We start from the raw sequence: 12,890 nt of genomic DNA, 5'->3' as shown, positions 1-12,890 counted from the left end.
TGGACACATTTTGTGTGTTTTGTGGCGTATTTTACACGTACGTTTTTAAAAATAAACTATACACTTATATTTAAGTCAGGGTATATTTAAATACTTCACACCCTTATTTTGACAAACACGTTTACAAACCATAAACTTTGTTACATGATAGGATTAAACCACGGACAAATTATAACATATAATGCGCGTGAATCGTATTTCTATAATTTATTTACAATTACGTAGGCGTTTGGATAGCGTGATTGCGCTTGTACAAAAGGTTATGTTTTCTTGTCCCCTAATTAAATAGAAGGTTCTTTGTTTTGCCAATTTTATTAGTAAACAAGCACAACACTACGTAATCGACCAATTGGTATTGAGATCGTTATGTAACCATGCGATCTACACCTATTGTGTGTAGGCTAATGTAACATAAAGCATATATTTCAAAGCACTGATTTCGTGTTTTGTCCTGTGAAGAGTCCCACTACACCAACAAGTCAAGAATCACATTACACTATATGAACCTATTTTTATACAAACGTATCCATTTATCGCGAACATGCTAGTTTTCCACCAGTCTTTCCAGTATTTTTAAAAACTAATTTAGGTTTATAAACGAAAAGTTAGTAGAATAAGTAACTCACACTAAGCAAGTTTAACAACGTCATGACAAAATATTGTTTTGGAAAGCAAAGATGTGTAGCCTACTAATTGGTTTTGTGTTTCTTAGCTCAATAGACACATTTTTCGTGTTTTTGCATGTATGTTTTATAAAAAATAACTATATATTTATATCACTTAAACATTAATTACCTCGCACCTTTTTTAAACAAACATGTTAATTTAAAAGCCAAAAACTTCACGTTGTTACACGATAGGATTACACCACCAACAATCATGTTATACGCGTGAATCGTAATGTATTCCATCATTCATTTACTATGGCGTGGGCGCTCAGGTTATGTCAGGGGTTCTTAACCAGGGGTGTGCACACCCCCAAGGGGTGCGAGAAATGTTCCTAGGGGGTGCGAGGATGGCATATTTCCAAAATGTAATCTATTTCGCATATGGGGCTTTTTTAACCAATCAGAGGGACACATTTTTGCGGACTTTCGTTACGTCACGTAGGCCGTTGCGTAGTGGTTTACTTTGCGCATTTTCGATGTTGTAAGGTCGTCACTGCTTTTTCAAGTCAAAATAATATTTTATTTTGAAAATATGGCGAAAATGGAAGCATTCAGTACAAAAGTGCAGGTAATGACCAGTATATAATGTATTGCAATAAACTAGACTGATTATATTTTTCTCTTTGTAAAATTACTGATATTATGCACAGCAGCACACATGCAGGCTACTTTCAGAGAAATATATGCAATTTTGTTTTCCATCGCATCGTGAAAACAACAGCGCGGATAAAGCAAGCAGCAAGATAGAAGTGTTCATGTTTACTAAAATGCAATGCTTTAAGTTGTATGTAATGGCAACAATGAGGGCTGGTCTTTTATATTTAAAGCTACTTTTAAATGACATAAATATCTGAAATCAACATACTGCTTAAACTTCCAAAATGTTTACAGTAATCAGCAGTATAATCTTACACTGCAAAAAAAATTAGCTAGCTATGAAGTCAAAAAATAAAATGGCTGAATTCAAGCCAAAAATGGTTTGGAATGGCCCATTTTAAAAATCTTTTTAAACATGGCTTATATCAATCCAGTATCGGCTTGTAATGAGCCATGTTTCTACTTTCACACTGAAAGTTTGTTGGCTGAAAATTAAAAATGGTTTCGGCTCATTTCCAGTCAAAAAATGAGTCAGTACAGTTAAAGGTTGGTCCTTATGACTCAATAGTGAGCCATTATTTTTTGCAGTGTACTATCAATCTGTAATGAGTTGACATCTTTTGTTGTTAACAACCTTTGGATTATACAAATACCCAGTTCAAATACTGTGTTATTTTCTTGTAACGAAGTGTTTGTGGGCGCTATTTTTTGCATTTAGTTTTTTTAATAGCATATAGGCCCACGTCAGTTGATTTGTTGAACTCTCCAATCTGTCCTAAAATTGTTTTTGGCAAGTACAGAACAATAATTGCCTCTGCACCTCCTTCCAAAAAGCACACATTTAAGTTATGGTGGGGCAAAACACATGTATCAAATCCTGAGGTTCTGTAAAAGATATTTAAAATGTGTAAACGAAAGCTTTCGTGGTCAATAGTTGGAAATAACAAAATGAAATACCATCATTCTATTTTAGATTTTGGTATAGATTGTATAAACATGTTGGAAAACTCACATTAATATCCTTGTCAAAAACTAGTGTTGTTTATATTGGTATCAAAACTACTGGTTGCCTTGACCTTGTTGTCATTAAAAAAAATTAGGCCTGAAAAACCTTTTTGTTCACTACCAATTTACCCAGTACACCAAAGTTTTCATTTTCTACAGTGTATCCATTAAAGTGTCCTGTATAAGCCTCCTGAATTGCACTGCCTTCATGAGTCTTGTGGTCGTATATGTGTAATTAATAAACTGGAAAATGGCAAGCATAATGATGACTTTAAAAAAGGCAGGCATAGTGTTTAACCATAAGCAAGCAGTCAATTTTAATTTGTTTCGTTTCTTTCCACAAATATCCAAAACCATTTCATTTCTATTAAACAAACATTAATCACATTTTATCACCAATATGAAAACAATACTTTTTATAATCTTTTGAGACAATACATACAGATTAAAACATTTTTGGAATGCACTGTGTCAATCTGAAATAACTTTTCTTATACCCCAATTATACTTTACACATACATTTTGAAATGCTTGTGTCAGGGCAGCCAGACTTTTTCTGTAGTCTATCCTTTCCGAAGTTTGATAGTTTTGGCAATGTAGAGGTTCTTTTTTTATCAGATTTGATACATAAATATATACAATCTCTTGTGAAGATTGTTCTATTATGTTATGATATGTTCATGATCAAATTAATAATGACACAAACATCGTCGAAAATGCTGAGGCTTAAGCATACTTCCATGCGGCAACAATAAATGTCCTACAATGATACAGCACTCAATCCTGAAATAGTGTGCTTTGGATAAGAGTGGTTGTTGGCAACTGCACTTCTTCATCTGTTACAAGCAACTTGGTCCTATTTGATTGCATTTGTTAAGTTGCCTCGGTGTTAAGTTTGACTTAAACATTTATAGATATAAGGCATAGAGTGTTGAATTTAATTGCACTGGTTTTATGTTGGAATTTTTTAGTACTAAAAAATGTTTGATACACATTCATTGGAAATTAAATCGGTATAAATTAGGGCTCAAATTTTGGGTAATTTCATTGACATAGCAACCCCAATTTGGCTTGATACACGGTCAAAATTTGGACCAACCCCCAGTCGTCAGATTGGTTGACCAAACCAATTTTTTGACAAAAATTCAAGGTCAAATTTGGATAATTTTTTGCTGGTACAAAGACAACTTGGAATTCCAGCTTGTTTTAGAGATTTCACATGTGATATTTCACATCTGCAGAAAGACTGTCCACTATATCCAAGCCAATTTGACTATTCTTCTGCTGAAGTTTTTTTCCTCCAAAAAACATTTCGGTTCTTTCTTTTGTTACTACCAAACAAGTGCTTCTACGAAATGTTGTGCTTCTATTTTTTGAGTTTTAGCTGCAACTAGGTCTATGGTTTTGCCTACACAACAACTCAAGTTCAGTTTTTTTAAATTTAATTACCATTACTATAATAAAACTACATGCATAGTATGCTTACACTGGTATTACTCTAAACAATGCTATTACCATTAAAACTACATACATATGCTTAAAATGGCATAACTCTAAGCAATGCTAATGAAAACAAGCTACACCTGCGAAACGGAACTTAAAATTTAAAATAAGTTGATTGCATGGTTGTCACGCATCGTGTCCTGTGATTGGTCAAAAGCAAAGTGTTCTCTGATTGGTTTGGACTGACGAAGCGGCGGTGAAAACGATACCTGTGATTGGTTAAAAAAGCCCCATATGCGAAATAGATTACATTTTGGAAATATGCGCGAGGATGCTGAATCATTAAGGTTGGTTAGGTCTATCCTATACAAATACAAAACCCCAGGGGGTTCGAAATTTGGTTGGTGATTTGAAAGGGGTGCAGCAAGGAAAAAAGGTTAAAAACCACTGGTTTAAGTGATTGCGTTTGTACGAGAGGTTCTGTTTTCTTGTACCCTAATTAAGGAAACGCTTCTTTGTTTTGCTAATTTTTATGTAACCAAATTAAAGGACATCACAACGTAGTCAACCAATGATATTATGCAACAATAAAGGCTACCGCTTTTGTGTAAAATATAAATTACAATATGATGTACTTCAAGACACTCACTCGGTGTTTTGTCCTTTTTGTTCTGGTCATCATATGTGCGATTAAACACTATAACAGGGGTGGCCAACCGGTCAAAGCCTAAGAGCCATATTTTTTATTGTGTTACCACAAAGAGCCACATTATACACATAAGCACATATGTTTAATGGCTCGTCCCTTCCTCACACACAGAGACCTGTGCTTAGCCAGATCTATTCTAAATGTCGCACACCAACATAATAATGACACAATTTGACTTGTACCTACCACGGACCAGTCATTTTCAACAATAAATGGTCAGTGAAAACACTGTCTCTCACACAAAACTCTCATTTCAACGAATCCATCAAACAAAAACATATGAATTAAAATACCCCTTTTTTCTCATTCTATATATAACGTGCGGTGAGATTCATTTCTGGTAAATTGCTAAAATCTTTTTTCACTGCCAATTTGAAGGCTAACTTGACAAAAATTGTTTATTTAAAAGATTTTCCCTTAATTTAAAAGAAACTTGCGGTATTTTCATCTAACGAGCACGCGCCCCAAACACCTAACGCGCATGTGCCCCAAGTGCAAAGTGGCGAAACTAAATTCATTGCGACGTCATTAATGCATTCACCACCAACAATCGCTCAATTCAAACCCAAGACAAACTACCGATAAAATATAACGTTTGTCATAACCCGAAAAACAACGTGTAACGTCAGGAATTTGCGCGCCTGGTACCGCGCTGGCGTCACACTAGATAAGTCCAATTTCTGGAAACGCGTGAATTTATTTTACACGTCGACACGGTAATCACGTCACGTTCACGGTAGACACGACACGACAGACACGGTTCAATACGACAAGATAATCACGGTTTTCTGCAAAGAGAACATTCACTCAAAAATGCGAAACAGAAATTAAATTTATACCGGCAGAAATAAAGCTTACCAGAGTTTTGGACCAGGGTATCAAAGATAAACACAGTTTGATATCACCAGAAAGTGTTCTACACAGATAAAAACGTAGACTTTTAATATACGGTTAATTGCGATAAGACAACTTTAATGCAAATCAAGCTTACCTTGCAAAGGCAACATTATTCCTTTTTCGTCAGAGTTATAAAGTTAGCATTACCATCTATTAATGACAAACAAATTATATTTAGTCACTTTCATTACTTTATCTAACGCTTGCAAATTTAAGTCAGCAACTAACGAACTACACGTGGTCCAAACTAAACTCAATACTAAATGGCCAAAAGCACAGCATAGAGAAATAACCACAATGATATTGTTACGTCATAGGGGATTCTGGCATTGTGGTGCAATCACACCATATAAGATGTGACGTAGGTTACGGTTGAGTGATTTACGATGTTACATTCTCCCCCCTAAATGTGTGCTTACACTTCAAACACATTTACAAACAAACCAAGAAAACATCGAATCATGAAACAGCGAAAACACACACGAAAGCTAAACAGTCGCGTCGCGAAACGCCGTTGGTGAGCAAAGTTCCAACCTGGCGTATTTCAGAGTGCGGCATGTATAACGCAGCAAACAGCATAGCGTCCATGATATTTCTTCTTTCATCGCAATTAGGATCTTGTGCACCGCAATTCAGGGCCAGTTCGACGACTGCGTGGCCTGAATGCGTCGGATGCACTTATTGGCATTGGGTGCTCGCCTCACAGAGCAAGCACAACTTTGCAATCGGCCGTCTATACGTGGAACCGGATTGCGTTTTAACGTTGACTTGGCGGACAACACCGTGTTTGTCCGGAAACGCGTGCAGAACGCGTCCAATCTCCCATCGACGTCGAGGCTGAGTCTCATCAACGATCATCACCACATCTCCCGGTTGGAAATTGCGTTGTCGGTCAGGCCACTTTTGGCGTAAGGCAATTGTGGGCAAATATTCCCGAGACCATCTTCTCCAGAAATCATCGGCGAGAAGTTGGATTTGTTTCCATCGTCTTCGGCTATAGCAGTCCTTTGGATTGATAAGTCCCACTGGAACACAACAAATGGTTGGGCGTCAGTGGTTCATCTTCAGTAGAAGTGAAGCTGATCGGTGTCAACGGTCTGGAATTTAAAATGCTTTCCACTTCGATCATCAAAGTTTGCAACATGTCCGCACCGATCGGTTGGTTTCTTGTTAACATCGCATTTAGGATGCGACGAATAGATCTAATCATTCTCTCCCACGAACCTCCCATGTGGGAAGCAGCGGGACAATTGAAATTCCACTTGATTTCCAGTCGTTTAAAGTACGATTCTAGTCGGGACTGCTGGAGACCTTGTAGGGCTTCACGTAATACTCTTTCAGCACCAACAAAGTTCGTGCCGTTATCGCTGTATATCTCCTTTGGTCTGCCTCTTCTTCCTATGAATCGACGCAGGGCATTGATAAATGCATCAGTGGATAAATCAGGTGCCACCTCGATGTGTACAGCTCGCATAGTCAAGCAGGTGAATATGCACCCATAACTTTTCGTTTCACTTCTTCCTCGCTTCACCATGAATGGACCGAAGTAGTCAATGCCAACGTAAGTAAACGGTGGCTCATCAGGCTTCAATCGGGCGAATGGCAGTTCCGCCATTTGCTGTTGTCCTCGTCGTACGGTTCTCTTGCGACACAGCATGCAATTGCTGAGTTCCTTCCTCACAGCGGCGCCTCCCTTAATAATCCAGAAGAGCTGGCGCAGTGACGTCCAGGTATGAGCAGTTCCACAATGGCCAACTTCTTGATGATGGCTTTGAATAATCATTCTTGTTAGGTGGTGATCATACGGCAGTATAATCGGGTGTTTTGCGTCAAAGGCAATAGGCGCTTTTTCCAATCTCCCCCCAATTCGCAGTAGGCCATTGAAAACCTGGGGGCTAAGTTTCGCCAACGAATTAGCGTGTGGCGATTTCTTCAATTTCCTTTGCAGCTCCCTATCGGATTGTCCGTCGCTGGACAAAACGTCGATAGCAGGAGCGAAACACTGGCGTTGCACATACTTTATTATCTCTAACTCCGCATCCTTCAGCTCATCCACGCTCAGCTTGCCGGTGGGCACGGAAATCTTTGAGCGCAGGAACGACTTAAAACGCAGCAGCCATGCGACCGTTGTCTTCAGGTTATGAAGAGATGAATATCGATTCAGCAAACGATCGGTTGACCCTGACTGTGCAGAAACGTTTACAACAATCCTCTTCCGCTCAGCTGGCTGGAACTCTGGAGGAAGCTGAGTCTTCAACTCCGGCGGGGTTGGCCATCGATCTTTAGTTTGCCAAAGAAACTTTGGACCAGTCAGCCATCGAGAGCGGATGAGCTTGTGCACGGACAAACGTCGCGAAGCATCATCGGCGGGGTTTAGCTGGGAATTTACGTGCCTCCATTGATCAGGACTTGTCTGTCGATGAATTTCGGCCAACCTGTTGGCAACAAACGTACCAAAGCGTTTGCTTTGGTTGTAAATACTTTGTCGGACGGCACACGAGTCTGTCCAAAACACGGACTCGCAGTTATCAAATTTTAATTGGCTTCTAAGCCATTTGTCCGCTTTTACAGCTAAGACAGCAGCAGCAAGTTCAAGCCTCGGAATGCTTTCAGTTTTCGGGGGTGTCACCTTCGATTTGCCAAATAGAAACGAGCAGTGGACTTGTCCATCAACATCTTCCAGACGAAGGTAGGACACAATTCCATAGCCTTGAGTTGAAGCATCCGAAAAATGGTGCATCTCGCACTTCGCGACTGAGCCGAAAGTAGGAGGCTTAAAGCAGCGGGGAAGTGTTAACTTCTCGAGCTCCGGCAATTGAGAAAGCCAGCGTCGCCATTCTTCAATATCGTCTTTAGGCAGCTCGTCATCCCACCCCAGCTTCTGTCGGACTATTTCCTGTTGTAACACCTTAGCAATCAAAGTTACAGGTGCGGCAAAACCCAAAGGGTCATAAAGCGTGTTAACAGCACATAAAATATTGCGTCGGGTAAATTTCTTGCCTTGCATCGTGTCAGTTATGCTGAATCCAAATTCGTCACTCTGTACCCGCCAGTAAACACCTAGAACGCGCTCTTTTACGGAAGCGTCCAAGTTTACATCGGTTAGCGATTTTGCTCTCTCTGCCTCTGGAATTTGATCCAAGACACGTTGATCGTTAGATAGCCATTTGGTCAGGCGAAATCCTCCTTTCTTCAGCAAGGCACGTAGTTGCGTGACCAACTCGGTGGCACGCTCGACTGTTTCGGCTGACGTCAAACAATCGTCTACGTAAAAATCATTACGGACGATGTCGCCAACATCTTTATCAAACATTTTTCCAAACTGCTCGGCGGTTTCACGCAAGCAGAATGTGGCGCAGCTGGGCGATGACGTTGCGCCAAAAATGTGCACGAGCATACGATGAACGGTGGGCGTTCGGGATAGATCTCCCCCTGGCCACCACAAAAACCTTAAAGCATCAATGTCAGACTTGTGAACGCGGACCTGGTGGAACATTGCTTCCACGTCCGCTACCAGAGCAATACTGTTCATACGAAATCGTTCCAAGACACCGATTAAACTATTAACCAAATCGGGACCTTGCAGCAAGGCGTCGTTAAGAGACAATCCTCTGTGCTGCGCTGCGCAATCAAAAACGATGCGTACCTTGTCGGGTTTGCGCGGGTGGCAAACTTGATGATGTGGCAAATACCATTGAGTTTTGCCTGAAGCGTCCTCGGCTTCTTCATTTGTAACTTCTTCTGCGTATCCCTCATCAATGTAGTCTTGCATCTTCTGGACATACTTGTCTTTAAGAGAGACGTCACGCGAAAAGCGTTTCTTCAGCGACCAAAGCCGTCGTTCAGCCATGTGACGGCTGTCTTTCGGTAAAGTAACATCACTTCGCCACGGAAGAGGCAAATAAAAATGTCCGTCCGTGTGTTTCACTGAGCTCTTCATCATGCGTAGCACCTTCCGGTCTTCAACTGACGTAGGAAAGGGCAAGTCGTTTGGGTCTTGCATAAATTCGTCCACCCAAGAATCACCGCTTAGTTCCTGGGTCTCTTTGCATCTAAAGAAGTTTACCGAAATATTATCAACAGCAGGATAGCAGACGGATGGGCCAACAAGTGACCATCCAAGCGGGGTTCTCGCAGCAAAAGGTTGCTTGCGTTCCCCTGTTCTCATTTCCAGTACTCTATGTGCGTATGGGACGTCAGTGCCGATAAGTAGTAGCACCTCTCCTTCATCCAACACAGGAAATTCCAAACCCTGTAGGTGTGGAAACCTGTTCACTTCCGACTTTGTTGGTGTCGGATTCGGCTCAACTGGTATGGTGTCGATGGACAAAGCATTGTCGACACTTATCTCTTCATTTCCATCTAATGATAAAACGCTGAAACTCGCGCTTATTCCGCTATGGTTCGCCGGTCTTCTTCCGACGCTGGACATCGTAACTTGTTTTGGTCTTCCTCTTATTGGAAGCAGATCTGCCAACTTTTTGTCATAGAAGCTTGTGTCAGACCCTTGGTCGAGGAACGCGTACGTTATGATCTCCTGACCGTTCGACCGAATTTTCACTGGAATAACAGAAAAGTAAGATGAATGACAATTCTTTATCGCGTTGCACCTGGCTGTAGAACTCGATGTCTGTCCATTAGAAGGTTCGCTGCGCGGAGCTCTGTTGTATCTCTCAGGAGCATGCGCGTATGTCCTGGAACGCACGGAATTTTGCATATTTTCATGTAGCAACGTGTGGTGTGAAAGGTTGCAACCTCTCACAGTACAGGCACTGGGCTGGGTACACACCCTTGACGTATGTCGGTAACCAAAACAGTTAAAGCACATAAACTTATCTCTTAGAAACTCTCTTCTCTGCACCGTGGACTTTCTGCCGAACACTTCACATCTTTCCAACACGTGATTTCGTTTACAACACGGGCAGCTTATTGGTGACACAGGAGCAGGACTCTGGTTTGTGGTCACAGTCGCACAGGTAACGTTCCTCCCACCGGGTTTTGCGGGGCGTTTCTTTTCTTCAGCCTTTCGGGAAACACACAATTGACCAGGTAAAGTATTTACAACGGCAGACTCTTCTTCGACGAACTCAACGAGATCGGCAAAATCCGCTTCTCTTCCGGTTTTCCTTACAGTCTGCGCGACTCGGCGGCGCCAAAGCTTTTGCGACTCGTACGGGAGCCTATTTGCAAGAGCCACTAAACGGTCAACTGTGTTGAGATCAGCAAAATTTCCTAGCTGGTGAAGTACCAATAGACATTTCCTCATAGTTTGCGCATAAGTACGCATTCCAGTAGCATCGTCGGGCTTCAAGTTCGGACCCTTAGTTAACTCTTCAACAAAGGCTCTAGCAACTATGTAGGGCTTACCGAAGTTCTCATAAAGAATGCTTCTGGCCTTGGGATAACCTTCTTTCGTATCTAGAACAGAGCAATGTTCAATTAAAGACCTCGCTTTTCCCTTGCACTGATTTATAAGCAGTGTCAATCGCATATCATCGCTCCGTGTTTTGCATTCAAGATTGGATTCAAAGTAGCGTACAAACATCCAATAATCAGTAGGATTGCCCGAGAACGTCATGTGATCGGGCTTCGGCATACTCATGCCCTCTCCAACTGCCTTCACTATGTATGGAAGCACAGCTGGGTTTTCTTCGTTCACTTTAACAACTGAATGGGCTTTAGTCACAGGAACACGTACACTAGGACGCATACTTTCCTGTGGTTCTTCTCTATCGCGGATAGGAAACGTACAGTTCCTAGCAGCAGAGGACGTCATGATACCGTCATTGGAGGCATCATCCGGAAAAACCGTCACTACGTCTGGAACCTGATCGTCGTTGGACCTCATGTCCGTTTGTGATAAACCTTCGTCGTCTTCATTTAGGATTCTGGCTCTTGCGTCGGCAGCCTGAAATTCGTATTTTGCTTGTAGTTTCCGCTTTTCCGCTTGTAGAGCAATTTCCGCCTTTCTTTGTTTTTGTTCTTGTTCTAGCGCTGCCTTTCTCTGTTTTTCTTCCTTTTCCAGGGCATGTTTTCTCTGCTCTTCTATTTCAAGCGCTTCGCGCTTAGCAAGATCGTTTTCCTCATCAATTTGTTTGAGGCGGATTAGCGCAAGCTGCCGCTCTACCTTTGCCTCTCGGCGACTTCTCTCCGTAGCAGATGTGCTCGCGCTAGATGAACGTGAGCGGCCAGACCGTGACGTCCTACTGGAAACAACAGTTGGGGCCCTGAACTGTGGACTTAGAACAAGTTCTGGCAGTGAGTCAGGCATTTTGGAAGGCGGTAGCTCTGATACTCTAGTTTCGAATTCAAGTTTGCTCTGCTCAAGAGATTTTAAATCTTCTTTGGAGGCAGCAAGTTTCTCTGGGTCGTTACATGAATTAATAAATGCATCGTACATACTGTGAAGTATCGTGTAGTTTTCGTCAATTTGTTTTTGAGCCACTCGCAACGTGGAATGCTCTTTATTTGGAATGCCAGTTTCAGCCACAACATACCAGCTATTCAATTTATCTGCACATCGGCGTAGATTGTGCAGCAAATGGTCTCAAACGTGTAGGCACCGGCGATTCCATCGGAGATGGTGTCTTTTCCAAATCTTCAGCCATCGTGGCGAAATTCGCTTTATAGATAACTCTGGAATCTTTATGTATAGTAGCCACTGGAAACTTTATTTCCAGGTAACTCTGAAAACTTTATTTTCAGGAAACTCTGAAAACTTTAATGTAACGTCAGGAATTTGCGCGCCTGGTACCGCGCTGGCGTCACACTAGATAAGTCCAATTTCTGGAAACGCGTGAATTTATTTTACACGTCGACACGGTAATCACGTCACGTTCACGGTAGACACGACACGACACGATAGACACGGTTCAATACGACAAGATAATCACGGTTTTCTGCAAAGAGAACATTCACTCAAAAATGCGAAACAGAAATTAAATTTATACCGGCAGAAATAAAGCTTACCAGAGTTTTGGACCAGGGTATCAAAGATAAACACAGTTTGATATCACCAGAAAGTGTTCTACACAGATAAAAACGTAGACTTTTAATATACGGTTAATTGCGATAAGACAACTTTAATGCAAATCAAGCTTACCTTGCAAAGGCAACATTATTCCTTTTTCGTCAGAGTTATAAAGTTAGCATTACCATCTATTAATGACAAACAAATTATATTTAGTCACTTTCATTACTTTATCTAACGCTTGCAAATTTAAGTCAGCAACTAACGAACTACACGTGGTCCAAACTAAACTCAATACTAAATGGCCAAAAGCACAGCATAGAGAAATAACCACAATGATATTGTTACGTCATAGGGGATTCTGACATTGTGGTGCAATCACACCATATAAGATGTGACCTAGGTTACGGTTGAGTGATTTACGATGTTACACAACGTATTGAAGCATTATTTACTTTGGATCACATTTGTTGTAAATATTGCTGTTGCTTTGTGTCTTATTCGCATTGTACCCAACAATGAGCAATTATTCATTGTTCACAATTGAATATATGCCATCATAATCAACACATTTGGCACATAAAGTTGCAGTTTTAAGGCA

General features: G+C 41.1%; 1 protein-coding gene across 1 annotated transcript; it reads right to left on the bottom strand.

Moving 5' to 3' along the window:
- Positions 1 to 6,313: 6,313 nt before the first annotated feature.
- LOC145219811 (uncharacterized) lies at positions 6,314 to 11,719 on the bottom strand. Its single transcript, XM_080087119.1, has one exon. It carries the CDS (start codon positions 11,717 to 11,719, stop codon positions 6,314 to 6,316), a length of 5,406 nt encoding a protein of 1,801 aa, XP_079943245.1.
- Between the last annotated feature and the right edge of the window lie 1,171 nt (positions 11,720 to 12,890).

This window comes from Phallusia mammillata, chromosome 3, assembly GCF_965637545.1.
Source record: "Phallusia mammillata chromosome 3, kaPhaMamm4.hap1.1, whole genome shotgun sequence".
Lineage (NCBI taxonomy): Eukaryota > Metazoa > Chordata > Ascidiacea > Phlebobranchia > Ascidiidae > Phallusia > Phallusia mammillata.
The sequence above is the reverse complement of the archived record's forward strand: the minus strand, read 5'-3'. Positions and strand labels throughout refer to the sequence as shown.

Coding starts and splice junctions, on each gene's coding strand:
- LOC145219811 (XM_080087119.1), bottom strand. CDS start 11,719: ATGTACGATGCATTTATTAATTCATGTAACGACCCAGAGAAACTTGCT.